Below are 27,556 nucleotides of genomic sequence, written 5' to 3' on the forward strand. Positions count from 1 at the left end.
TCAGGTTTGAACTACTGAACTGATAAAATTGTAATATCTTGCTTAAAAAAGATTCCTTATTTACCGAGGGTGTTCGTAGGCCTATTTCTATTTTTGTCAATCAATAGATTATAATATTTTAAAATTCATAACAAATTTATTCAATTTTTGATACACCTTTCACCTAAGATAAAAGCCCAATCAGATCGCTCTTGTATTTTGAATTATTACATACAGTTGTGAATACTTTCAATATCAGCATGGAACTATTATTCAATCTATTTGTGCTTTAAACAGACCCTTGCAGAGCACGGGTTACCTTCTAGTGGAGTATAAAACTCATAAACAAACAGAACATGTATATTCATAAGAAACTAGAATTTTGTTGTGTAAATTGATTTTACTTTTATATCTACCCTCGAGCGTAGAGAAAATCACCAAATGATGATTTAAAATTAAAAATTAAATAATTAATCAAATAAAGTAATTAGAAACTTGATGCAATCACCAAAAAAGTTTGTCACAGTATTAGTGTAGTGGAAGAAGTGTATCACAATGATATTACTGTATTTTCTTTTTCCATCATGCTGTCTATTATCATCTATGATGCCTAAAAATTACACATTTTCGATAGCATCTGGATTCCCGGTGAATACAACTCTTCTAACATTCATCAGAAATTATGCAAACCTGAAAGGAACCAAATATATGTGCGAAGAAGGAGGATGTGGGGCATGCATTGTTGCCGCTACTATACCCAATCCACAGACTGGCAAATCAACAACTATCGCTGTCAACTCTGTAAGTTCATCGCTTCACTTAATATCTTTTATTTTATTGTATAATGCTGAATGTGCACTTCATGTAGGCCTACAACTGTGTATGCTATAACATCATCAAACTGTGCATTACTAGCCAGAAGGCTCGCTATAAAATATAGATGGACACCATTTTCGAGCGTCTATATTATTAACAATATTCTTCTTCTTCACGTGCCTGCCCGCTTCCAGACGTTGGCTACCATGGTGGCTAGTTTCTCCCTATCCACAGCTGCACGGAAGAATTCCGCGGTGTTCATAGAGAATCAAGCTCTCAATTTTTTGAACAAAGGAATTCTTCTTCTGTCAACTCTTCACCTTCCCATTAATCTTCCTTGCGAAATGCCCTGTAGGATATCTATGACGGTGTGGATTTTTCATAATATGCCCCAAGTATTGCAACTTTTTCGCTTTTATACTATATTGGGAGCTCTCTTTCTTTACCCATTCTTCTAAAAATTTCGGCAATATTCACACGATCCATCCATGAAACCCTCAAAATGCTCCTATACAGCCACATCACATACGCCTCCAATCTTTTTGCTCCAGTTTCTGTCAGTGTCCATGAGCCATATGACTCGACCCCATACAACAATACCGAAAAACATAGCAGTGCAGCATTCCAACTTCAGTATTCAACCCCAGAAATCTCTTTTTTGAAGAGGCCATCTTAATTAACACACTTCTGCCCCTTTCAATTCGACATTTTATCTCTTGTAAATGGTTCCATTGTTCATTTGTAGTGTATCCAAGGTAAATATAGCTCTTTGCTCTCTCTATAACATCATATTCCAATCTCAATTGCCTCGTCACAATGTTGTTTTCACTGATAATCATGTACTCTGTTTCAGCACTGTTAATTTCAAATCCATACTGTTTCCACAATCCTGTCCACAATGTTCTTCAGATCTTGCATGTTATCAGTAGATATATATCACTGTAGCATCAGCATAAAAAATGTTATTCAAACGATTACCATTCACCAAGAGTCCCTCCTGTGCGTCATGTATAGATTCTCTGAATAATATTCTCTCAGAATGGATATTGAACAGTCATGGCGACAACACACACAACCTGTCTCACTCCCCTCAAAATCTTTATAAATCCGTTTGATCTTCATTACCGCAATGCTTACTGTACAAATGCCATTTGATTCCAATATAAGTTTGTTATAATTCTTATATCCTTGTCATCTATATCCATACCTTGCAGTATCGTCACCATTTTTACATGCTGCACTCTGTTGAATGCCTTCTATAATCAACAGAACATGCATGCACATCACATTTCATATCTCTGCATTTCTGAAACAACACCTGTATACTGAACAAGGCCTCTCGAGTACCAAATGCCTCCCTTAGTCCGAATTGTGATGGTAGCCTACTATTCGCTCTCCACACTTCCTATATACCTTTGTGAATCTATTTTGTATTAAGGTATTCTTTTGTGAATGATTTTCGGAAATATTTCATCAGATGACTCATTAAGCTTATTATTCTAAAATCCTCACATTTCTTGGCTCCTGGTTCCTTTGTGATGATGATGAACTCTGAGACAAGCCACTTCTTTGGAACAATGTCAGTATTATAAATATGATTGAACAGTCCAGTCAACTACTCAATCCCATTCTCATCAATAAGCTTTATAAACTCTACATCTATCTGGTCCTGGCTGTATAGCATACTTTACTTCTGACTTTGAAATACTTGGCCCTGTCAGTATAATATTCTGTCTTCCATTCTTCCCTCCATTGGTCTATATCCTGAAAAAGCTCTTCAATCCACCATTCAAAATTCTGTTTCTTGGCCTACCTTTCCTTCCTATTACTTCATTCTTTTGTTGAAGGAGTTCTATTTCTGTACACTTCTCTTTGATTTCGTTTTCTCTTGCCTGTCTTATCCTCCTTCTTATTGAACTGTGCACGTCCTTATTACTTCATCAAGTCTTTATATTTAAAACTTCTTCTCTCATTCATCAAATGTAAGATTTCTTCTTTCATCCAAGATTTTCTCTGGGTTACTCTCTCTCTTCTCATTTTCTCATTCTCCAAATTCTCCACCACCCTATTCAGTCGTTCAATGTCTCTCTCAACATCCTTAACTGCACTCACCCTCACGAATTCTCCAGCAAGACTCCTCTCTATCTCCGCACTCACATTGGCATCCTTAAGCTTCCTTATGTCATAATATCCTCTCGTCCTCTTTCTCTACACTTACTCCATTCTTTTAATTTTTTTACGTCGATAAGTTTAATCGGCATTATCGCTTGAAATTTCTTTTTTGTGCAACCAAAATGCATCGGTTAGCGCTAATCTCAATTAAAGTATAGCATTTTATCGCGATTAAACGTTAACCGACATACAAGCAACTGGGGGAAAGTTTTCTTCTAAACATAAGATTTTGAGATAATTTCTTTGATGCAGCTGTTTCACATTCACCATATTATATAGATTACATACATATTTATACAGAGTTAAATATTTAATTAATAGATAAAAAAGTATTGATTATCAAAACAATACTATTATTATATTTATAATAAAAATATTATCATTATTATTGAAAATATTTATCAATTATCAAAACAATATTATTGAGGTTAAGTGGTATCAGGTAGAAAGCAATAATAGAAACAGATGTTCCTTTTCTAATTTCGACCATATGATTTGGTGATTTTTTATGGAATCATATGTACCATTAATGAAATTTGAACATTAATTCTGAAAAATCTAGATGGAAAATTGAAATTTGGGCTTCCAGGTGCACGAGATTGATATTTTAGAATCTATGTGCAAAATTTGGAGATCTAAATCATTTCCGATTTTCCGGTATGCAATCCACAAGTTGACATGTTTTGATGCGAACAAACGAACAATCGAACAAACGTACAAACGAAAACACGAACAAACACAACCCTACTCTCTCTTATTATATAGATTTTACAGAACTAAAAAATGAAAAATTATATAGAACTTCAACATGAAAAAAAATTATAAATTACAAGTTTAGAATTCACATTTTATATTTGTTCTCAATAAAACTTTATTTTGAAACTGTTATTTTAAATTCTATATATCATCTCTATATTATCTCTATATTATCTGTTAATTTTATTAACTCTGTTTACAGAGTTTGTTTTTTCAGTGATACCATTGAACATGCAACACAATCATTTACGATAAATTCTCAGTCAAAAAGTTGTCCGTATATCGATGACTCTGATATTTACTATAAAGTTTTATAGATCTCGAATTGAAGATTCGATTCCAATCGAGAAAAAATGTAATATTACAAATACCCCCCTCTTGACATAAAAAATTTTACTGTTTGAAAATTTAAAGAAAAAATTACATTGACCCAAATGGAAAATTTTGAATTGTAAATTCGAGAACAGTAACAATTTTTTTTATAAAAACATTACATGTTGTCCTATAATATTGAAAATTATTATAAAAATTCATCAATAGCATTTGTTATATGTTTCCAAACAATATTTCAAAGTATAGAGTATCAAAATTACTTTTGATTTAGCTTTATAATTTAAAGGAAAATATCTCAACAGAAAGTTTAATATATAAAGAATAGTTTTTTGAAATTGCACATAAATTAATAGATAGAAAAATTCAATTTTTATTGCATAAAAAAAAATTTAGTATGTTGAATAAAAAAATTATTATTATTATTTTTTTTTTAAATGAATTGATAAATTGTTACATTTAATTTTCACATAAAATTTCAATAAATCAAAAAATGTTCATTTCTTTCACTATTGACGTGGTTGATTTTATCGATGCAAATTTTGGAAAACAGTCCGTTAAGGTACTCAGTATGATTTTCAGTTAAGTGTGACTCCAGTGTGATGACGTTAGTGTTGGGCTGATCCGAATACTCTTAGTGTTGGGCTGATCTGAATGCACGTAGTGTTGGGCTGATACTTGTAGTCGACTGATGCATATCAAACTCGATACAGGTGACATCTCAGTTAGCATTACCTCATGCTTGTAGTAGACGGCTGCATACCAAACTCGATACAGGTGACATCTCAGTTAGCATTACCTCATGCTTGTAGTAGACGGCTGCATACCAAACTCGATACAGAGTCACGTAAATTTTGTATCATATTTGTAATTATACAATGTACATTTCAGGCTTGAAATGACAATGTAATTTGTTTTTCGGAAAAGAGATAGACGCTGCATACAGGATTAACTTAGGTGAGGATTAATTTAGGTAAGGTTTGGCTTTTTTTGATATTTTCAGTGTTCAAGGTTTAGAGTTCTGCATACAAGAATAATTTAGGAGAGGATTTTTGAATCAATTATTTCATGATACTGTGACTGTTATTCTGAATTCAAAGTTGCGAACGTGAACATGGATGGCAATTACCTCCAGGTAATGTAGTAGTGTTGAAGTTTGAGATACAAGGTCAGCAATAAGCATTGGCGTTGTCATTGGCGTATGCTTTGGTGTCGGCATTGGCATCGGTGTTGATATTGGCATTGGCATCAGCATTGGCGCAGGCATTGGCATCGGCATAGATATTGGCATTGGCATCAGCACAGGCATCGGCGTAGTTATTGGCGTAGATATCGACATCAGTGTAGATATTGGTGTAGTTATTGGTGTAGATATTAGTGTAGATATTGGCGTAGTTATTGGCGTTGGTATTGGTGTAGGCATCAGCGTAGATATTGGTGTAGATATTGACATCAGAGCAGATATTGGCGTAGTTATTGGTGTAGACATCAGCAAAGATAGTGGCGTAGTTATTGGTGTTGTTATTCAATTGATGAGTCACACTAGTTCGAAAATCACCCAAATGTTCTTAACACTCTTCATGGCGTTCACTTGTTGCTGATTTCGAGATTCACGTGATAATTATTTCAATGTTAATGTCTGTGCGGTACCTGTTAGCTTAAAATGCTTATAAACTAAAAGGAAAATTTTGATTAGGCTATCAATACAATCTAATACACATGAAAATTATTTTTAAGTATATAATCAATATAAAATTGAAATTTGTTAACATCTTATTATACAGTCAGCAATACATAAATTGTGAAATTTGGAGACATCAATTACAAATTTTCACTAGAAAAAAAAATAATTTCATTTCCATTTATTCATTGTTCAAATATTTTATAAAAAGCAAATTATTCAATATTATTAATCATCGTTTGTTGGATACTATAGTTTATTTCGACTTTTCAATGTTCTAAACACAAACTACATTTCATGACAAAACTTTACTATCAATCATTAAACAAGAAATCATTCAAAACATCAATAATATTTTGCTTCAAAGGCAATCAATATTCATAAGTAAACAGCATCTATGGCAATCAACATTATTAATCAACACAAAAAATATTATCTCATTACTGCCTCTCTAAGTCATAACCTCTGTTATTCCTTCTTTAGGCAATAATGGGTTTCCATCTCAAAAAACAATCACATACCAGCAAAATTCTAATCAACAAACCCCACTAAAATTCTACATACACTCCAGCATCCATTTCAAACGATAATCAATCATATCAAAATTTATAGAACAAACAGTTTTTAAAAAAAATTTAGAAAAAGACATCAATTACAAAAACTCTAGAGAAATTTTAACCTTTAACTCATTTCAATTAATAATATGACAAGACGTTTTTATTTAATGAAAACATTATTATTCAAGTTAACTTTCATTAATACATCTCATATATATGGCTACACAATTCATTAATACTTTCAAATTTTAAAGTTTATTTATTATAACAAAAGAATTTATACATAAGAATAGATTTCAGCATGTTCTAAATTGAACCATTTATTTTTTAAATAATTTCATAATTTGAAGACTGTATAATAAATACAAACATTTCAAGATTACAATACAAAGATGATCAAGATGGATAATGGGTAAATAAGTTCCCTAAAAAATACAAACAAGAGAAAAAGAAAATTGGGTAAATAAATTTCCTAAATAATACAAAGAAGAGAAAGATTAATTAGAGCCTATCCTACATGTCAGTACTGAACTTTCATAAGGAAGTATATTTAATAAAAATATACTGAAAATGAGAAAATGGGACATAATTTGCTCTAAAAACCTAATTACCTAATATGATACCTGAAAAAAAAATAGACATAATTAAAATATGTAATACATGATGAAAAAATATACCGCAAGCAAACAATTATTTACACTACAATAGATAGATTTTAGAAAAGTTAAGTTTTATCAACAATTCAAAGATTAGGAAAATAAGCTACTATTTTAACTTCCAAAATTATTTCAGAAAAATACAAATTAAATGACTATGGACAAGATGGTTAAGATATGCATCATAGAAGAATTTTACTGAACATTATACAAAGACAGGAAAGAATCGAAATTTGAAAAGATTAAGGGCCAAGAAAAATAGGCTACAGGAAACAAAAAAGATACAATTATGGACTCTTACCATACGTAGTATTTACGGTCATTGCTATTCTGAATCCCGGCATGACACAGGATTCCTAATCATTGTGTGCTGGGGAATACCCTTTCATCATGTGATTCACAGTCATCATCTTGTAAATAAGCAACTTGAAACAACCTTTGAATACTAACACATCAATGGTGACTTTGTGCTTTGTTTTCTTCAAGAACATGATTTTATTCATGGGTTCATTTGTTTCAACAAAGCCATTTTGCTTACAAAAGTTAGTCATGTTCACTTGAGAATGCATTGCATACACATTTTCAATTCTCAGTTGAAAGTTGAACTCATCAACTTGACTCAAAGCAACATTCATTTTGTTTACATTATTCCTAACCTCCACAGAAACTACACGTTTAAGCATCTAAAGTCACTAGAAGCTAAATACTTATCCAGTTTTATATAGTTGAAAAACAATGGCTATAGGCTTGTATACACAAGAAACAAATTATAGACAAAATAGAACACTATAAACTGTTCAAAACTCAATTTAAAACATTAATAATTCACTTAAACAGAAAAATATTCAGAGAGCACAAAATTACAACACACGCAGCCAGCCATATTTTTAGAGAGAAAAAAAGGAAGCCTAGCTACAAGGAACAGAGTAAAGCTTTGTAGACACCTCAAACCAGTGTCGACCTTACGGACAAGTCACCAAAAAAAATTATAAATTACAAGTTTAGAATTCACATTTTATATTTTTGTTCTCAATAAAACTTTATTTTGAAACTGTTATTTTAAATTTTATATATCATCTCTATATTATCTGTTAATTTTGTTAACTCTGTTTACAGAGTTTGTTTTTTTCAGTGATACCATTGAACATGCAACACAATCATTTACGATAAATTCTCAGTCAAAAAGTTGTCCGTATATCGATGACTCTGATATTTACTATAAAGTTTTATAGATCTCGAATTGAAGATTCGATTCCAATCGAGAAAAAATGTAATATTACAAACCTGATACACAAGTTCTGTCTAGGTAATACTAGGGATGGTTATCGATACATCGATGTTTTTCACTTATCGATGGTTTTACCTAGACATCGGTCATCCGATGTTTTTCCCAACTGAAAAGTAAAAACAATTCTAATTTTTTAATTTGATACAAGTTGTTCTATATTTTTTTGTTTGAAGAGGATTATCTTGAGAGCAATAAGCAATAGTAACAGAATTACAATCATTATCTCTATCATATTTAGTGTAGTATTCTGTTTAGTGTTTTTTGTGAATATATATCACTCTTGTGAAAGATCTCGGATAAGTTTTGATTTCCTGCAGATTGCTATTTTTATTTTTCAATCAGGCTCTCTGTATTTTTATGTGAAACTGTTGGATACTCTTGAAGATTCACATTACTTCTTTGGCCCGTGTCAAGGTTAGCTAGATAGTTAGTTATTTAGAATTGAATAAGAGGTCGTATTCTTCGTTTCTTAGGAAGAAAGAGTTTTTTCTTACTACAATTATTTCCTCAACATGTGTTTAACACTAATTAATCTAGCTCTGGAAAAGAGGTCCTCGTATTGTAAGGAGTGCAGATATCTATATAAAAAAACTTAATCCATTTTCATTTCCTAAAAGTATTGAATGAATACGATATGAGTATCAATAATTTCTAAAATTAGCTTAGGGTTAAATTTCAAGACCGAATCCTCAAGGATATCCCGAGAGGTTTCAGACTTCATGAAGATGACAAATCTTGTGAACTAGAGTTGATGTATCTTTCTAGTCACAACCTGACTTCAATTATTCGAAAGACTGTTACTTCAATACCGGTACCACAAGTCCAAAATTGCTGTGATTCCAGCAACTGTTAAGTGTTAGTAACTGTTGAAATATTGGAACAATAGCTCCAGATAAAATTGTAGTCACTTTAGAAGCTCTCTTTGTACTCTACAATCTGAAATCAGGTATAGCGATCTATCTCATATTCCAGGTACACCTGACAAAAATGCTCCTTGTATTGTGAAAAACACCTAATTTTCAGCTTCAAGCATCATCATCAACTACATTGTCCTCACATTGATATTTCGCACAACGACATAAGTTCTTGAGATTATGTTCTATGAGAATCACCCGTAAGATACACTTCATTTCAGTATTTCCTAGTGGAGAGGCGCGCTTAAGGACACCTCAAGTATCAAAATTTCAAACACATAACTTTTGACACAATGCTCAGATTTCATCGTACTACACTTCATCCTTCTCGGTTCGTGACGGCGGTTCAAAATCATGCATAATAAGTCAAATTCGGTCATAAAATGGAAAATTTATTGTTGAGTGTACTTAAGCCCATATTCCAAGACAAGAAAATGACCAAATTTCTATATTCAAAGTTGCATGTCTTGTGAAATACTTCTGATAAAATTTCCAAATCTAGTGAGAATGTGAAAATTATCCCCCTCTACCCACTCCAATAAATAATACTTTCGATTCCAAAACAATTTGGAAGTTAAGATTTTAAAAATAGCGATTTCAGTTTTTACATTTTTTTCGTAATTTTACTGTTGATCAAGAGTTTCTAAAACGAGTCTGATACATCATAGAAACTTACGATTGATTACAAATTGTAGATAAATTCATCCTCTACGAGCTCAGTTGCCTAAAATCCATCTTGAATCACTTTTCGCTATCATAGAACTGCCAAAACCGTTAATATGAGAAAAATATCTACAATTTCCGGATTTTTTTCAACAATCAAATCTCACTTTACGAACATATTTTTTCATGAATTGTTTACAGCAGATGAAATAGAAAATTCTATTGCACATTTCAAGATCATGTAATAGTTTTTATAATAAGGGGTTACCGAGATACATAGCTTTGAATATAGAAATTGGCCATTTCTTATGTATTGAATATGAATAAGTACCTACACTCAACAATAAATTTTCTATTTTGTATTTTTGACCGAATTTGACTGTTGATGCATGATTTTGAGCCGCCTTGGCGAGCCGAGAAGAATGAAGTGTAGTACGATGAAATCTGAGCATTGTGTCAAAAGTAAATTATAAGTGTTTGAAATTTTGATCCTTGAGGTGTCCTTAAGCGTGCCTCTAATAGGAAATACTAAAATTAAGTGCATCTATCGGGTGATTCTTACCCATGAACATATGTCATTGTGCGAAATATCAATGTGAGGACAAAGTAGATGGTGATGATGGTTGAAGCTGAAAATTAGGTGTTTTCCACAATACAAGGAGCATTGTTGTCAGGTGTACCTGGAAATCTATAAGACATAGAGCGCTCTACCTGATCTCAGATTGTATAGCACAAAAATACGTCTAGAGGGATTTTGAAATATACATCTAAATTGTAACAATCGAAAGATATAGTTGATTAAAAACTAAAATTCATCAAAATTGATTTTTCTTCAAATTTTACTCATTTTTGAAAAGTCATAACTCAGAACTCATTGGAGGTAGAGAGTTCTGAATGATCTCATTTTTTTCAGAATTATATAATCTGGGAGAGATTTGGCAGAAATAGCTGAAAACTGGAAAATGAGCCGAAAATACGAGGTTTTTGGGCTATCTTGTATCTAGCACAATCTTGCATGAAGAAATTGGTTCTGGACTTCTCTTATGTACCCAAATAATATATTAAAAAATCAGAACTACAATATAAATTGCAAGCACACCCCCTTTTTTATGTCTATATTGACTGGACTAAAAATAGTATCATCTATAAAAACGTAGGGCGATAAACGATGTTTAAAAACATCGATGTTTACTGTTCGATGTTTTTCACTTATCGATGTTAGGATGAAAAAAACATCGATGTTTTGTCTTTCGATACCCATCCCTAGGTAATACTACTACTTTGAGGGTTCCTTTTCTACAGTTTTCAATGCATTCTTCTTATGTTTAAAAAAGATTGGAACTTGGAAGGTTGAAATGAATGTTCTGTAAGTTCTGTACATTATTTTATTAAACTAGACTGAAATACTGTAGGTAAAAAATATATATATATATTCAGTTGTTTCGGCTTTTTGAAGTAGTCAATTTACCTATGATATTATTGTTTCAGTGCTTGACTCCAGTATACAATTGCCATGGCTGGGCTATTGTAACAATTGAGGCACTTGGAAATTCCTTTGAAGGGTATGGAAAAATTCAGACAAGATTGGCGCAAAACAATGGAAGCCAGTGTGGATACTGCAGTCCGGGTATGGTGATGAATATGTACTGGTGAGAAGAACTCTTACTGATATTCAAAAATGCTATTCTTCTCTGGTAATTATATTTGGATAGTAAGTGATTCAGAATCAATTACGTGTAGGCTCCATTATTACTAGCTTGTTCAAAAAAATTATGTTTATTATTATTATCGTTTGTTTTACAGCCTTCTCCAGGAGAGAAAAGATCTCACAATGCAGGAAATTGAAGACTCGTTTGGAGGAAATATTTGTCGATGTACTGGATATCGATCAATCTTGGGTGCTTTCAAGTCTTTTGCAAAGGATGCAAGTGAAGATCTGAAAACATGTGTTGACATTGAGGTAAAATATCATTGTTCACATCAATACATGAATTGGAATTTCAATGCATTTTTCTAAAATAATAATAATTTATCTTGAATGATTTTTTCAAGTAATTAGTCATTTCTATTCACAGGAACTGACAGTGATTTGTCCAAGAACCAAAGAGGAATGTCACACATTGTGTGGTGATATGTGTGACAGAGCAATGAGTCCTTCGTTGGATAAGAGTAAAATTCAGTTGATTGCAGACGATGGAAAGACTTGGTACCGGGTGAATAATATAAAAGAGATAATTGAAATATTTCACTTGATTGAAGATGAGTCATACATGCTTGTTGCAGGAAACACAGCTCATGGTGAAAAAGAGTTTAATTAATTTAAATTATAGTTATTATGATGATATGATCAACTAAGATGATAAATGAGTTAATTTGTATAGACTCTCGTGTTACAATATATTATTTATAACGAACATTTTGAAGTGAAGAAAATTCATCAGATCTTTATCACATTTCTATATAGAATACCTATAATTTATTTTGTATTCATTCACAGAGAAATATTCATAGGGGATATAATAAAATAAGAAGCATTTCTTAGTTTTTCTATAAAGATATACAGGCCACATATAAAATTTCTTCATTCTCATGCATATATGTGTGATTTGATTTTTGAGATTGTAATCTGTATCTGTTGGAATTTTGCAGGTGTCTACCGCTCACCTAAAAATATAAGACATTTTATAGATGTTAAAGGAGTGAGGGAGCTCACAATTACTACAGTTGGTGAGAGCACTCTGACTTTGGGTGCTAATATAACCCTCACCAACGCCATGGAGTTCTTGAAAGAAGTATCCAAATCACACAGCAAGTTTTTTGCTTACGCAGAACAAATGGCTTATCACATCAACCTCATAGCAAATTTGCCAATTCGAAACGTGAGGATAAGAATTCGAATATCTTTTCACATGATGAATTCATTATATCATTATATTATAGTTCTCATACATAATTATTATTTCATGGTCCGTAAACCTATATACCTACAATATATAGGCCTACCTAGTGATACGATACCTGCAACTATACACTTGATATTTTCAATACCGTAATTGATATTATAGTCTTGTAATTATTAACTTCGTTCAAGCCACTGAGACTCGCAGTGAGAGTGAATGACATAATTGGTGTCTTGGGCTGGTCCCAAAAAACTTATTCATTTTTTTAGGAAACATCAAAAAATGTAAAAATGAGATGAAGACCTTAACATATCTCCTTAAAATTTATGAAAAAATAGTCTGTTATTTTAGATCAATTAATTTTCAAAAAAGGGTTCTATTATTATTTGAAAAAACCTTTAAGACCACAACATCTCTATTTCCTTAATTCGTTCCGAGTAATTACATAGTCGTATAATGCAATAATAATTATTATTGCTTCATTTAATGCAATTGCATTATATGTTAAATTTTTGCATTAAAAAAAAAAGAATTCAGGCTGAAAGATATGCATATCTGCATATCTCTTTTTTCATTTTTGCGATATTTTCTGTGAGGGGCTGGTACTAGATTTATGGTATATTCAGGGGGGGTAGTGGGTTGAAACCCCTGAGATAACAGGAGGAATTCAAATTTGAAATCCATTGATTAGACTCATCACACATGTCAAGGAAAAAGAGTTGAAAAAAATCACAATATAAAAGAAAATCATTTAAATCAAAGTTATTATGTAATGAGAATGAATACGTTTCACTCCTTGTGTTCGCGACATTTTATACTGTAACTCTCAGTAATAATAATAATAATAATAAAGCTTTATTCACATTCACAATTGAACAAAAGCCTCTCTGAATGAGGAACGTTTCTGGTTGGCATTGACTAGATTTTACATATTCACAATAGTTATTATTCAGGTTGAAGAATATACATTTGTGTGTGTCCATGAAATATCATAATCTGGTCACTATCAGGCTCCACTATTTTCTTTCCCTGGCAGTTGTTGCCCAGGCATTCCCCACTCGCTGACAGAGTTCGTCCCTCCATCTGGTATTTGGCCGTCCTTCTTTTTTTCTGATTCTGTCTCTAGGAACTCACTCAGCGCACATCCTGATCCATCAATCGTTGGACATTTTTGCAACATGCCCTGCCCACTTCAACTTTGTTAGATGTTCCTCTTTCTGTAGATACTTTGTCTTCACTCTTCTTAATATATCTGTGTTCCTAACTCTTTGAGTCAACTTAATCCCTAGAATGCCGCGCATCATTCTTGTCTGCGTTGTTTCTAGCTTATTATCCAGTACCTCTATAAGATACCAAGTTTGTGAACCATATAATATAGCAGGGTATATGCACATGGTCAGAGCTTTCGCTTTCAAATCGTTGGAGTAGTTTCCTTTGAAAACTTTCTTCAACCCCCAGTACTTTTTCCATCCTTTATCTATTCTGTGTTCGATTTCCCTGGCTGTACGGTTAGTAAATGACAATACCCGACCCAAATACACGTATTCATCTACGTATTCAACATTCCCTCAACTAACTTCAACTCTTGTTTTTTCCGAGTTAGTCATTACCATGATTTTCTGGGCATTTAGGTGCAAGCCCATCACCTCACTTTCCTTTATCAGGTCTTCCAACATCTCCTTTATCTGCACAGCACCCTCTGCTACTATCATCACATCATCGGCAAATCGAAGATTTGTGAGCTGCTGTCCATTGATTGTAAGACCTCTGCCTTCCCAATTTAGTCGACGAAATAATTATGTTGTATTCTAAGCAGCAGTTGAAGATGACCGGCGAGATCGGGCAACCCTGTTTAAGTCCTATTTCTATTTTTATGTTTCTGCCTTTTCTCTCTAACTCTACGTAGACCTTTGAGTTGTCATACAAACTCTTAATTAAATCTATGTATTCTCCTGCTCCCCATAGTGCATCCCACATTCTGTAGTGACTCAGACTGTCAAATGCTTTTTGGAAGTCGATCAATCCTAGGTAGAGCGGTACGTTATATTCTGTTGCTTTCTCGATGATTTGGTTAGCTGCTTGTAGATGATCAATTGTGGAATATCCAGGTCTCTGAATCCTGCTTGCTCGGTGGGGTGGTTTTCGTCTATACTTTGTTGATTATTCTATTTTTTATTAACTCTCAGTAATGGGAAGATGAAAAAAACCACCAGATTGATTAGCTTGGGAATGAATAGCCTATGACATGACGAAAATATTGTTCAAATTCGAACCCTAAAATATTATTGAATGGAACTCCAAATAAGTTGAAACAGGTAATTAACCTGTAAAAAACGGTGTTAACTTTTGCAAAAGAATCACATTTCAGCTATTTTCCCTGTCCTCAATATTTGCAGTGTCTCAGAAGTATTTGGGGTTTTTCATAATTATTCTATGATGATAAACTCGGCTGTTCAGCTTCGCATATTGGGATTAAAACCTTGAAACCTTCTTCTGGTACAAATTATTGAATTAGGAATTCATACCTACATAGCTACATTGGATACCTAATAGAATATTTGAATGATTGAAGATGCATAATATTTCTACATCCATTTATATTCATTCTATTTACATGAGTTGTTATCCTAGAAGATGAGTTTGTAACATTTTTCAGGTCGGGACCCTGGCTGGCAATTTGTCGATAAAACACCAACATCGAGAATTCCCTTCAGATATATTCATGTTGTTCGAAGCGATTGGTGCTCAACTCAGTGTTGGTATGTATGCTCTTCAAAGAATAATTATTATCTATGAATGTGAACTGAATTAATTATTAGATTAGTGTAGTTATTAATCCAGTCACGATGTAGTGGAGAAGGGCTGTTTGTGGAATTAATTCTAAACATGCTACATTTTTCGTGCTATGATTTTGGAGTAAGTATTGGACAGCTCAAATACAGAAAATTGACCTTCCAGCCCAGGAGCTTTTCACAGGATTCCTTGAATTTTCGGTACCTTTTCCTTATTTTCTTGCTTTTCATGGGAATAACATCCTGAACAATAAATATACGATAACATACTGGTAGTTCTGTGAACAGTAGACCTCACATAGTTTTCTCATCCACAGAGTATCTGGTGTAACCTGTTCTAGTTCCAGCGGCAGCAGCTTCAGTTGGTCTCTCACTCTGTGGCAACGACTACATTGCTCATTGACTGTTTTAATGAGTAGAAACCTCTCATTGCACAATAAGCATGCATCCAATCTATTCTGATTTGAAATTGATCGAAAAGGGCAAATCTTTCTAAACAAATATAATTGTGACGCTCTCACTTTGTTGTCTCCTCAACTGGGTCAACTGGCACCTCTAACATTTGTTTTTTCAAATGTGGAAACAAAACATTGATATTGATAGGCACACATCATAATACCATGACTGCAAAAAAATATATATTGTAACTATATATCCTAGGCGCATGTTAAACGAGCGCTCATGCCGCGGCATTAACGCGACGTTTTTAGCGTCGTGTTAACTGGGAAATGGTACTTCCATAGTGCGCGCTAACAACGCTGTATAACTTAGTTCAGCGTTGCCAACGCCGCGGTATTAGCGCTCGTATAACATGGGCCTTATAGACACGGCTTCCCCAGACATCTGTGTAATGCATGCAATGAATAATCCACTTGTTAGCTGATTGATTGTGAATAATTCTATAGTCTGATTAATCCTATCTTCAGAGTAGATGATATATACATAGTGATATCGGAGTATGGAGGAAATTCCTTTTTTATTCTTATTATGCTTATAGTGCAAAATTAAAAAAAAAATTGTGTATACATCTACGCTCAGTTAAAAACGGAATATTCCTGCCAAATCTCATAGAATTTTATTTACACGTTTGGCCGTAAATGGGTTACATACATACAGACAAAAGAGAATCCGAGATAAAACATAGAACTCACTACGTTCGTTCAATTATATCACACTAGTAGTTCTGTGAACAGTAGACCTCGCGCAGTTAAAAACCACAGCCTCGAATTATGTCCTGTCCTGACGTGTCAGCGAGATATCGGTGTGTAAACAACTAATGGCCGTTTCAAATGTTGTATCGACAATAATTATTAATATTAATTATAATTATTATCATTAGAATGCTAATTAATCGTTGTAAACAACTATGCTACTATCATTAAAAGCTTACCGAGTTGAGAGCAGAGAAAAATCGGGAGAAAATAATAAGTAATGTTATCAATATTGCATGCCTCATCGCTTGCAATTAATAGTCCACACAACAGTTGATTTTTCACCAAATTACATTGGGATATTAATTGCATGCAGTAAATAATCCACTGGACAGCTGATTTATGATGAATTATTCCATAGTCATATTTCCACGGTAATATTGGCGTTCGAAAGACGCTCCTTTTCCGTTTGTGTTATCCTTAAAATGCAAAATTAAAAAAAAAACTTGTATATACGTCGACGTACAATTTAAAGAGGAACATACCTGTTAAATTTTGTGGAAATCTATTGCCGCGTTTCGCCGTAAATGCGGAACATAAAAACATATAAACATAATGAGAAAGGCAAAACCATCGACTTGAATCTTAGACCTCACTTCGTTCGGACAATTACTTGTACATCTATTCATTTTCAAAACGATGAGATCGAAGTCAGCTCGATAAGTCGATATCTCGTTTTGGTGCCGCTTGTTTTACGAAATCATCGCAGTTTCGAACTTCTGGGCGCCAGGGGGGCAAGCTAGCAGGGGGTAAGTATTTTGTGATTCAATGCTATGAATAATACAGTATGAATACTAAGATCCTGCAAAAACTCAGCTTTACCATAATTGGTTGCGCTAAATCTTGTTTTTCTTTATTCATTGGCTGGTCTACATAATACTAGGGAAATATTGGACAATCACGATTTTTGCATAGTTATTGTTGAATCATTCTCGTGGAATACTTTATATAAAAATTTCGAAATGTAGTCAAGGCAGTGGAGAATTCGCCCATCTTTCTTTTCCAATGAACGATACTATTCATACAATTACTATTGAAAATTACAACTGAATAAAAAAATGGCAAATTTCATTCTTCCATTATTTTTACGATTCTACTATGAACAGCCTCCAAATAAAGACTGATACATGATGGCAATTTGCGATTGGTCTCAAATTAATTGAAGAAAATTTCATGCTCCACATGCTCAGTTGCCTCAAATTCATCTTGGACCATTTTACTTTATCGTAAAACGTGCTAAAATGAGAAAAAAATCTAAATTTCATTTTGCTTTGGAAACGAGTGAATCGAACTCCAAATTTTTTCATGAATTATTCACGTCAAATGAAAGAGAAGTTTTCGTTCTACAACTTGAGACCAAGTATACAATTTCTTATCATTATGCGGGTTTCCGAAACAAGCATTCTTTCTCTCATTCATTCATCTTCACAAACGGAAGCGTTTGTGTGGCATTGTCATTCATCCCCTCATCATTATAAGGATAGGGCTAAATAGAAGAATTGCCCTTGGAAAAAAGCAGCCTTAAATAATATGGAATTAGCCACTTTCTCTTGTGTATGAAAATATGGGTAGCCTACAATGGAGGATAAATTTCCCATTTTTTGACCGAATTCGACTTATGATAGGCGATTGCGAACCGCATGGAAGGGCCGAGAAGAATTAGCTGTAGTACGAGAAGATCCAATCATTGAGTCAAAAGTTATCAAGAGTTTGAAATGTACATATTTGAGGTGTCCTTTTATGCGTGCCTCTCGAATAGAAGATACTGAAAATAAATTCTTCTAACGGATGAGGCTCAAAGGACATAAACCTATTTTATTGTACGAAATCCTAATTTGAGGACAATGAAGTTAATGATGGTGGTTGAAGCAGAAAATCGTATTTAACGAAATGCATGAAACATTGTTATCAGGTAACTGGAAATCTATCTGAGAAAGAACGGTCTACATTGTGTCAGGTTGTAGGGCACAAAATTATGCCCAGAGGGATTTTGAATCATGAATTTGAATAATATAAATCTTAAGATATAGATGATTGGAAATGGAATTTCCTCCAGATTTTAAGTTTTCGGAAAATTTGAATCATTTTGGAAAAATTGTAACTCAGCACCTAATGAATTGGAGTCTCAGTAAAGATAGAGAATCCAAATTATATTTCATTCGAAATTCCATAGCTAAAAAAAAGCGGGAGTGATTTTTATGTCCGATGGCTCGATTTGGCGAAGATCTCATGGAACTTGAAAAGGAACCGGAAGTCTGTGGTTTTTGGGAATCCTGTAAAAAGCTTCAGGGCTAGAAAGTTAATTTTTCACATTTAGGATGTCCAATATATACTTCAGGATTATTGCACGGAAAAATTAGTGTATTCGGAGTTTTTTCCAGCAAACTCACTGGTGACTGGACTAATAATAATTATCATAATGTTCTTAAGATAAGTTGATTAATATAGATGCAAGGCACAGTCAGAATACGCTGAGTCACGTAAGATTCTCTACAAGATTGACCAAATTCAAGTCTAGCAAGGCATCTGACAGCCTTGAGTTCAATGTCGTGAACCAAATGCCACGAATCCTTAAGGATGCTTGGCATCAATGAATCCTTTAGGTATCCCTGTAGATAGTATAAATCAATTGGATGTAGGTAGTACTATTTTTATCGTGGCAAGCTGTAAAGTTTTTTCCAGTAAAAAGTACCGTACCCGGTGGCTGGGCTATAATATATTAATGTACACACAAGAATGATTATGATGTATACATAATCCATACCGTACACATGGGTACTAATAAGTTTGATTATAAAATACATTTAAAATTAATCCAAATCAATTCTATTTCTTGATCCCAATCTCGATAATATCTAATTATTAATGTTTATCATATAACTCCTATTTTATTTCACAGTTGACTCAATAGGAATGGAGTATACTTTGTCTGTGGAGCAGTACTTGTACACTGATATGAATAAAAAAGTGATTAAATGGATTTCACTGCCACCTCTTAATAGGTCCACGTTCTACTTCACATCGTACAAGGTTTGAAATAGCATTATCGGAATTATAAAAAAATTTGCATTTGGCTCTACCTCCATATTCTCTCATAGAAATGGTTTTCGATTCACTAGTCAACAAGCCCTTCACCCTATTCACTCTCTTAAAATACCGTACCTCATTTTTGTAACTGTTGTTTCAATGTGTCAAAATTGTTTCAACATGTCACAATTGAAAATTACAATGCGACATAGCTTTGAATCATACCACATATCTATTAGTTGGTCTATGATCATACTTATAGCATTATGACAGATGAGTTATATTAAAAATCAAATTCAATCTTTATAGTGCTTGAAGTGTTGAACTAAATCTCTAATTTCTTTCGATCAATTCGATTTTGTTCTCAATTTGGAAATATATCAATTATCATGAATTATTACGGTATTTTTCTAATTTTGATAGAAATTAGATTGAATCAATCTAAAATTGATTGCTTCAATTGAATCAATCTATCCATAAGAGACTCAACTTGGTTCCCACAATAATAGGTGTGAAGTTTATCAAGGAGCGCGCAATTTCCCATTTTCTAAATATTGTATTTCATTGATTCTGGAGAGAACTGAATAATCATATTTTTTGAAGGCTGATTGAAAAGTACCAGTACAGAATGAAAATTGTTCTGGATTAGATCATTTGTTTCATTTTATCTGCATAGCTTTTCTTGATGAGTTCGGTGTGAATGTAGTATTGGAAGTTTTTGGTATTTCTGTAACATTCGAATATTAATCATTGGTACTACGGCCAGTGTTATAATAATTGACTTACCATAATAATTCACAATAATATGACTGTTCATGTTGGAAGCTACGGTAGGCCTATAGTTTATTGGATAACTGATCAATATGGTAACAGGTTTATGTAACCTTTGGGATTATTTTCCATGTATATTTGATTTTTGCTGGTAATGTTCTTCAGGGTATGATAGTGATTTTTTAGCTATTATTATGATAATTGTTTCAGTGACTATGGTAATTTCATGCTCTGTATATATTTTAAAAATGGAAATAAATTGATTTGAATTGAAACAGAATTTGAATTAGTATTGACGTTTCTATGTATTTTTTACAGATTACACCTAGGGAGCAAAATGCACATGCCTATGTTAATGCAGGATTTCGATTCAAATTGAATAAAAGGGACAAGTTCAGGGTGATTGATACACCAAGAATTGTTCTTGGTGGAATTAATCCGCATTTTGTGAGTTTCATTTCAACTATTCTCTGATTTGTCATAAGCTATTGAAGAAAATATGACTAATATTCAAGTTATTATTGGTTATCTGTTCAACAATTATTACAATTATTATTACTATAAAGTTGTTCATGATTTCCTTTTCTACAATATTATCCATTTTCCATCACTTTTAATCCGTTAAGATTCATCTCATTGAATGAGAATGTCGTGTGATATATCTTATTTGGGTGATAATTTAAGGTTTGGTACCTGACATAGTAGAAGTTTGATGGTAATCAGTTTTAATTTCATCTTTCATCCAGTCTAAATGTCTGTAAAATGTAAGTCCTAAGTTTGTAATGTTTTCACTATAATCCAGTCTATGAGAGTTAATTTCAATGAAAGGTCCATGGTTAAAGTCAAGTTGGTTCAAAGTCTTCTATTACCTAACGATTGTTTTGGATTTTGATTCATTAATTTTCAATCCTTGTTGTGCTGTCCAGAGTGAGACAGCAGTCAGGTCCTCATTCATAAGAGTAACTGCTTCACCAAAGTTATCAGTCTTGAAATGTCTATAAATCTGTAGGTCGTCTGCATAAAGATGATATCTGGAGTGTCTGAGTCGGTCAGTTACGTCATTTACATACAAACTAAACAGTAGTGGTCCTAAAACTGAACCCTGAGGTACCCCCCTGTTGACCACCCTCCATCGAGACGTGCTGTCCAATCGAACACACTGCTGTCTGTCAAGAAGGTATGACCTCACCCTTGCCACACTACTCTCAGAAAAACCATAATTTTTCAGTTTTTTCAGAAGCAGCGGGTGATAGATACAATCGAATGCCTTGCTCAAGTCAATCAACACCATCAGTGTAGACTGTCTCCTATCCATAGCCATTCGAATGTCATCTGAGACACAGAGCAAAGCTGATGTGGTGCTGTGTCCTCCTCGGAATCCAGACTGATGTTCGCTGATGATTCCTTTCCGAGTAATATAGCCACTTATTTGCTTATGAGCAAGCCTCTCCTGACCCTTAGACAAGACAGACAGTATGCCGACCGGCCGATAATCAGAAGGAGAAGTGGGATCAGGAACTTTGTTGAATGGAATGATCATGGAAAATTTGAATGCAGATGGGAAGCTGGAGGTCATAAATGGAGTATTGTATAAATGTGTGATAAATGGAGAAATGAGAGGCAGAATTAGTTTGATGAATCTCACTGGAAGTGCATCGGCGCCGACAGCATTACTCTTAATATCACAGATTGATCCAATGACATCCATCTGCGTTACTGCTGCCAAGTGAAACTCATCATCACACCGTAACACCTCATAATTATTGGAATACTCGTATGCCAAATCCAAACTCACCGGAACCTGAGAGAAGTGACAGTTCAATTCTTCAACAGTATGTCTGACCACCAACTTGGACTTATCCTTGCCTGCCCCGAGAGACTTTAAAGCGCGCCATTTGGAAGCCATTGATCTATTAGAGTTTAACAAATTTTTGAAATATTGACTTTTGGAATTTCTAATTAACTGTTTACATCTATTTCTTTTTGCTTTGTATTCGTCAAAAGTATTTGTATCTGAGTTCGTCTGGCCAGTGTACATAGTCTATCTCGTTCTTACATTAATTGTTAATATCCTGAGTAATCCATGGAGCTGGTGTCCTGGTGACACGTCTTTTCCTTAAGGGAACATATTTATTGAAGAGATATGTAGATTATTGACTATTATTAAAAGGATGTTATTGATATTATTAGTGTAGTAAATTCCTTCCCAGGGCATGTGAATTGTCTCTGGAATAATGCTGTACTATCTATATTTTTGTAGTCATAATACTTGATTATTTTTGGCTTCATTTTGGGGGGCTTAATGGTGTACACGCAATATATTAGATCATGTCCAGAAAGTCTGGGAGCTGGGATCTGTCCATGAGTTCTTACCAATTTGGGATTAGAGACTACTATTAGATCAAGGAGGGTATGGGATGTAGCCGTATGGTGGGTGGCCTCCAGAGGGAGCAGAGTCAGGTTGCATGAGTCAAATATTGTCGTCAGTTGTGTTCTGTCAAAAGTAGCCGGTCCTAACAAGTCTGTGTTGAAGTCTTCCATAACAATAACATGGTTATAATTGGCCATACACTGCGTAAGACCCTCTTCAAACTCGTCCATAAAGCCTATGTGAGGAGGTCTATAACAGACAGCTAACAAAATTTTCTGTCTTGAAACAGTTATTTCTAAGAACAAATATTCTGGCTTATTAGCTCTAGATGTATCAGATTTGAACTTCGAAACTGGCTTCAATTCGCTTCTAACATATGCCGCCACCCCTCCTCCACCCTTATATGCAATCGGTCGTTCCTAACAAGAGTGTAACCATCCAAATCAACTCCTCGTGACGACACAAATGGCTTCAACCTTGATAATTGTTTCAGTGACTATGGTAATTTCATGCTCTGTATATATTGTAAAGATGGAAATAGATTGATTTGAATTGAAACAGAATTTGAATTAATATTGACGTTTCTATGTATTTTTTACAGATTACACCTAGGGAGCAAAATGCACATGCCTATGTTAATGCAGGATTTCGATTCAAATTGAATAAAAGGGACAAGTTCAGGGTGATTGATACACCAAGAATTGTTCTTGGTGGAATTAATCCGCATTTTGTGAGTTTCATTTCAACTATTCTCTGATTTGTCATAAGCTATTGAAGAAAATATGACTAATATTCAAGTTATTATTGGTTATCTGTTCAACAATTATTACAATTATTATTACTATAAAGTTGTTCATGATTTCCTTTTCTACAATATTATCCATTTTCCATCACTTTTAATCCATTAACATTCATCTCATTGAATGAGAATGTCGTGTGATATATCTTATTTGGGTGATAATTTAAGGTTTGATAACTGACATAGTAGAAGTTTGATGGTAATCAGTTTTAATTTCATCTTTCATCCTGGCTAAATACGCCTCTCAAAATTATTGTTGTTCAATACATTTTTCAGGTTCACGCTGAAACGACTGAGGACTTTTTAGAGGGAAAATGCCTATTGGATTCTAAAGTACTAACACAGACATTGCAAACTTTGGCTAGTGAATTGAAGGCAGATCATGTTCTTCCTGATGCATCACCTGTATTCAGAGAAGGCCTAGCTGTTTCGTTGTTTTACAAGGTAACATGCATTGTAGTATATTGACGATTTTCAAAATTTCATTGATAATTCAATTTCTCTATTGAATACAATACTTTCATTGTTGAATATCCTATCAACATTATCAATTCTAATGAGAATCTCCTGTTCGGAATGATATAGTGCAATTTATTGCTTTCAATTATTCATTGATTTTTATTTAATCATTTGATGCACAACAATTCATTGAACAATTAATAATTTTCAATTATTATTTCATAGGTTCTTCATTGTCGGCCTGTTAAAGATGGTAGTTTTGTATTTATCAATAATTAATTATAGTTGAATTTGAAAAAACGCAGTTATCAAAGCCACACATTATCACATGATGTTCGGACGTTATGAATGTTCCCCTTTATTGTCTGGCGTTGTGTGGTGGAGGGGGCAATTAAGGGGTGATGCGTATAGCATAATCGCTGCCAGTTGCCGATTGACAGCCAATCGAACAGCTCACTTCTCGTAATGTCGATTTTTGCAAAGTGATCTATTGATTATTTATTGTGATTTATTACAAGTGTCGTCTCGTCTCGTATCGTAATCTGGACCCGGGATCCTGGAAGCAAGGTGGATTTGGACATGAAGGTAGGCCTAAGTTATTGTGCACTTGGCCATTATAATTGTTCAACTTGCTACCCGACGCCAGATAACCCAAATGTTCTCGATGTAATTGATACAGTCCACAAACCAGAGTGCTGTTTGAGCCAGCCTCTGTCGAATAAACACATGATATTCAATATGGGGCCTATTTTGATATTCAAAATAATTCGATCTTTACTCAAAAATCAATATAATTGTACCGGTAGTAATGCAACAGAATCTGTATGATCTTGTAAAGTGTACTCTCTCCACTGTCGGTCTTTAGTTTAGAGTGGGTTTCGAACTCCCTCACTCTATACGGAATTTTGCCCGGCGCCAATCAATTGCTATGAATTGATGAAATACACTGTAGCCTACTATAACTTCACTCACTGTGTGGATACTTATATTTCACTCACTGAACGAATAATAGTATAGAAGAAAAAGATAAAGAGAGATAGATCAGGGTCGTGTGTAAGGGAATGTATAAAGTGAAAGGCAAAACAAAGGTTAATTATGAATCTATATATATAAAAGCGAAATGGCACACACTGACTGACTGACTGACTGACTGACTCACTCACTCACTCACTCACTCACTCACTCACTCGCAGTACTAAAAATCTACTGGACCAAAAACGTTCAAATTTGGTAGGTATGCTCAGTTGGCCCTTTAGAGGCGCACTAAGAAATCTTTTGGCAATATTTTAACTCTAAGGGTTGTTTTTAAGGGTTTAAAGTTCGTCTTTTAGCATGTATATTCTTCTTCTCCCAATCTCTTATTCATAATTGGAATTTGCATATCATATGTTACTATAGAACTATAATCTAGATAGAGTACCTCTTCGAAACAGTTGTTAACTGGCAACTAAATTAATAATTTTGTCAGGTTGGCATTAAGTTGAGTTGACTTTGTTAGGTTGGCACCAAGTTGAAGATTCAAATGCATTTATCGCGGAAAAATTTATTGGGCACTGCTACTTCAATCCTGGGAATATTATATTACTAGCAGTCAGGCTCACTTCGCTCGCCATATTCGTTTAGCCAGCCATTTAGTCTGGACCCCCGACTGGATTGTCCTAACATATGATAAAAATGCCCAAATGAAAAATGCAGGCGAGCGAAGCGAGCCTGCTGATCTCATTCTTGGACGATTCAGTCGGGGGTCCAGGGGGCAGAGCCCCCTGGCTATACGGATATGGTGAGCGAAGCGAGCCTGACGGCTAGTTTATTAATAAACTTTAAATTTAAGAGAATTTATAAAATTGATTTAAGTATAGTAATGATTCAAAATATACAAGATTATTGAGTTTTTGAAAGTAATATACAGTTCAAGTTTAATTTTATACAACAAAATATAACAAACAGTTCTTATTATTTTTATCAGGTTACTTGAAAAGTGAATTATAAAATCAAAATATTGAACACCTCTAGTTAAAAATACGATTACATTCAAGAATAAACTAATAAATTTTGAAGAATAAATATGATTAGGGGAGCCTTGCTTTAATAAACTTAGTGCTTAGAAGAAAATTTGAACTGTAAGCTTCAAGAAGTTAATTGAAACTTTATCTACAGATTTGTATTTAAAAATAAGTAATAATTAAATGTGTTCCTTACTATGATACTATGAAATTTGATGTACTTATTTGGGCTTTTTGGGGTGGGGTGGTGTGGATTTGAAATAAGGAAAATTGAAAATTCTGAATACAATCTTTACCTGGCTCAGTCAATTCCCTATAGGATAATTGAAGTCTGAAACCAAAAACTCACTCCTACACTGAACACTGTCCAAAATCCAAGAGACTAAGAGAGACTCACAGCAACTAAACTTGCAAAACATGGTCTGCCTGTATATATACTAGCACCACGATTTTCCACTTAGCCTATGAATTCGGATTTAACTAACTTAATTAGCTTATAATAATCATTAAATTATAATTCATTGCACAACATATATTTGTTGAATACTTTATACATATAGCCTAATCTACTCCATGCCCTAGTTTTAATGAACATGTACTCATTTCATGTTTATGGTTTTATGTGATCACCATTCAAATAATTGATCATCAAATAATTGCTTCAATAATATTCATATGCTAACCACGTGGTAAAATTGTAGCATATGCTAACCACGTGGTAACGTTGTAAACTACATAATATCTATATTCTACCACTCTCCCAATTATATATCTATATTGCTATACACAATATTCATTTACCTGCCATCAACTTATGCTATAGATATATACAAGGTTCAACACAAATACAGTGGGCCATGTGGTTTCTATTGTAGACGTGTCTGTGACTGACGTTTAGAATACTGTTAGCAAGTTTCTATGAAAGAATGATTTTGTTTCAAACTATTTTGAAAAGAATAATGACCCCTGTCGTCTGGCTAGGTAGGCTATTCAAATGCATTCTCAATAGTTCCGAGAAACGGTTTCTTTTTATTATTCTAGCTCTTCGAGCGTTCATATTCTTACAATACAATATGTTCAGAGCATGTGTGTTACAACAAATAACAGATATCTACAATTTTTCAATTTTAGGAGAGCACGTGGTCGCCATTTGTGGCTCAAAACCCCCCTCTCAAGAGCAAATACTAAATGAAACATGAGTTTAGTCTTTTCGACATTAACACTAGAAGGATGGTTATTAAGAGTAAACTACGTGATGAAATTAATGTTCTCACACTTCAGACAACACAACATGAGCTCATATGGACGGTCTATAAGTTTGAAGATCACTGTATTTCTTCATCGCTGTACAACCAGATCATTGGATGCTGCATGTTACGTGGAGCTCTGACTGGCCGTTACCCCAGTGACT

At 33.7% G+C, this 27,556-nt stretch overlaps 1 protein-coding gene across 1 annotated transcript in view; it reads left to right on the forward strand.

Moving 5' to 3' along the window:
* Positions 1-27,556, forward strand: part of LOC111057942 (indole-3-acetaldehyde oxidase) — a 106,595-nt gene that overhangs the window by 30,497 nt on the left and 48,542 nt on the right. Inside the window, exons 4-13 of the mRNA XM_039425076.1 lie at positions 614-780; positions 11,301-11,461; positions 11,616-11,772; positions 11,888-12,110; positions 12,462-12,691; positions 15,369-15,471; positions 19,615-19,745; positions 20,832-20,960; positions 23,486-23,614; positions 23,960-24,127. Coding sequence (XP_039281010.1) covers positions 614-780; positions 11,301-11,461; positions 11,616-11,772; positions 11,888-12,110; positions 12,462-12,691; positions 15,369-15,471; positions 19,615-19,745; positions 20,832-20,960; positions 23,486-23,614; positions 23,960-24,127 — 1,598 coding nt within the window. The remainder of the gene's footprint in view (positions 1-613; positions 781-11,300; positions 11,462-11,615; positions 11,773-11,887; positions 12,111-12,461; positions 12,692-15,368; positions 15,472-19,614; positions 19,746-20,831; positions 20,961-23,485; positions 23,615-23,959; positions 24,128-27,556) is intronic.

Source organism: Nilaparvata lugens, chromosome 1, assembly GCF_014356525.2.
Source record: "Nilaparvata lugens isolate BPH chromosome 1, ASM1435652v1, whole genome shotgun sequence".
Taxonomy (NCBI): domain Eukaryota; kingdom Metazoa; phylum Arthropoda; class Insecta; order Hemiptera; family Delphacidae; genus Nilaparvata; species Nilaparvata lugens.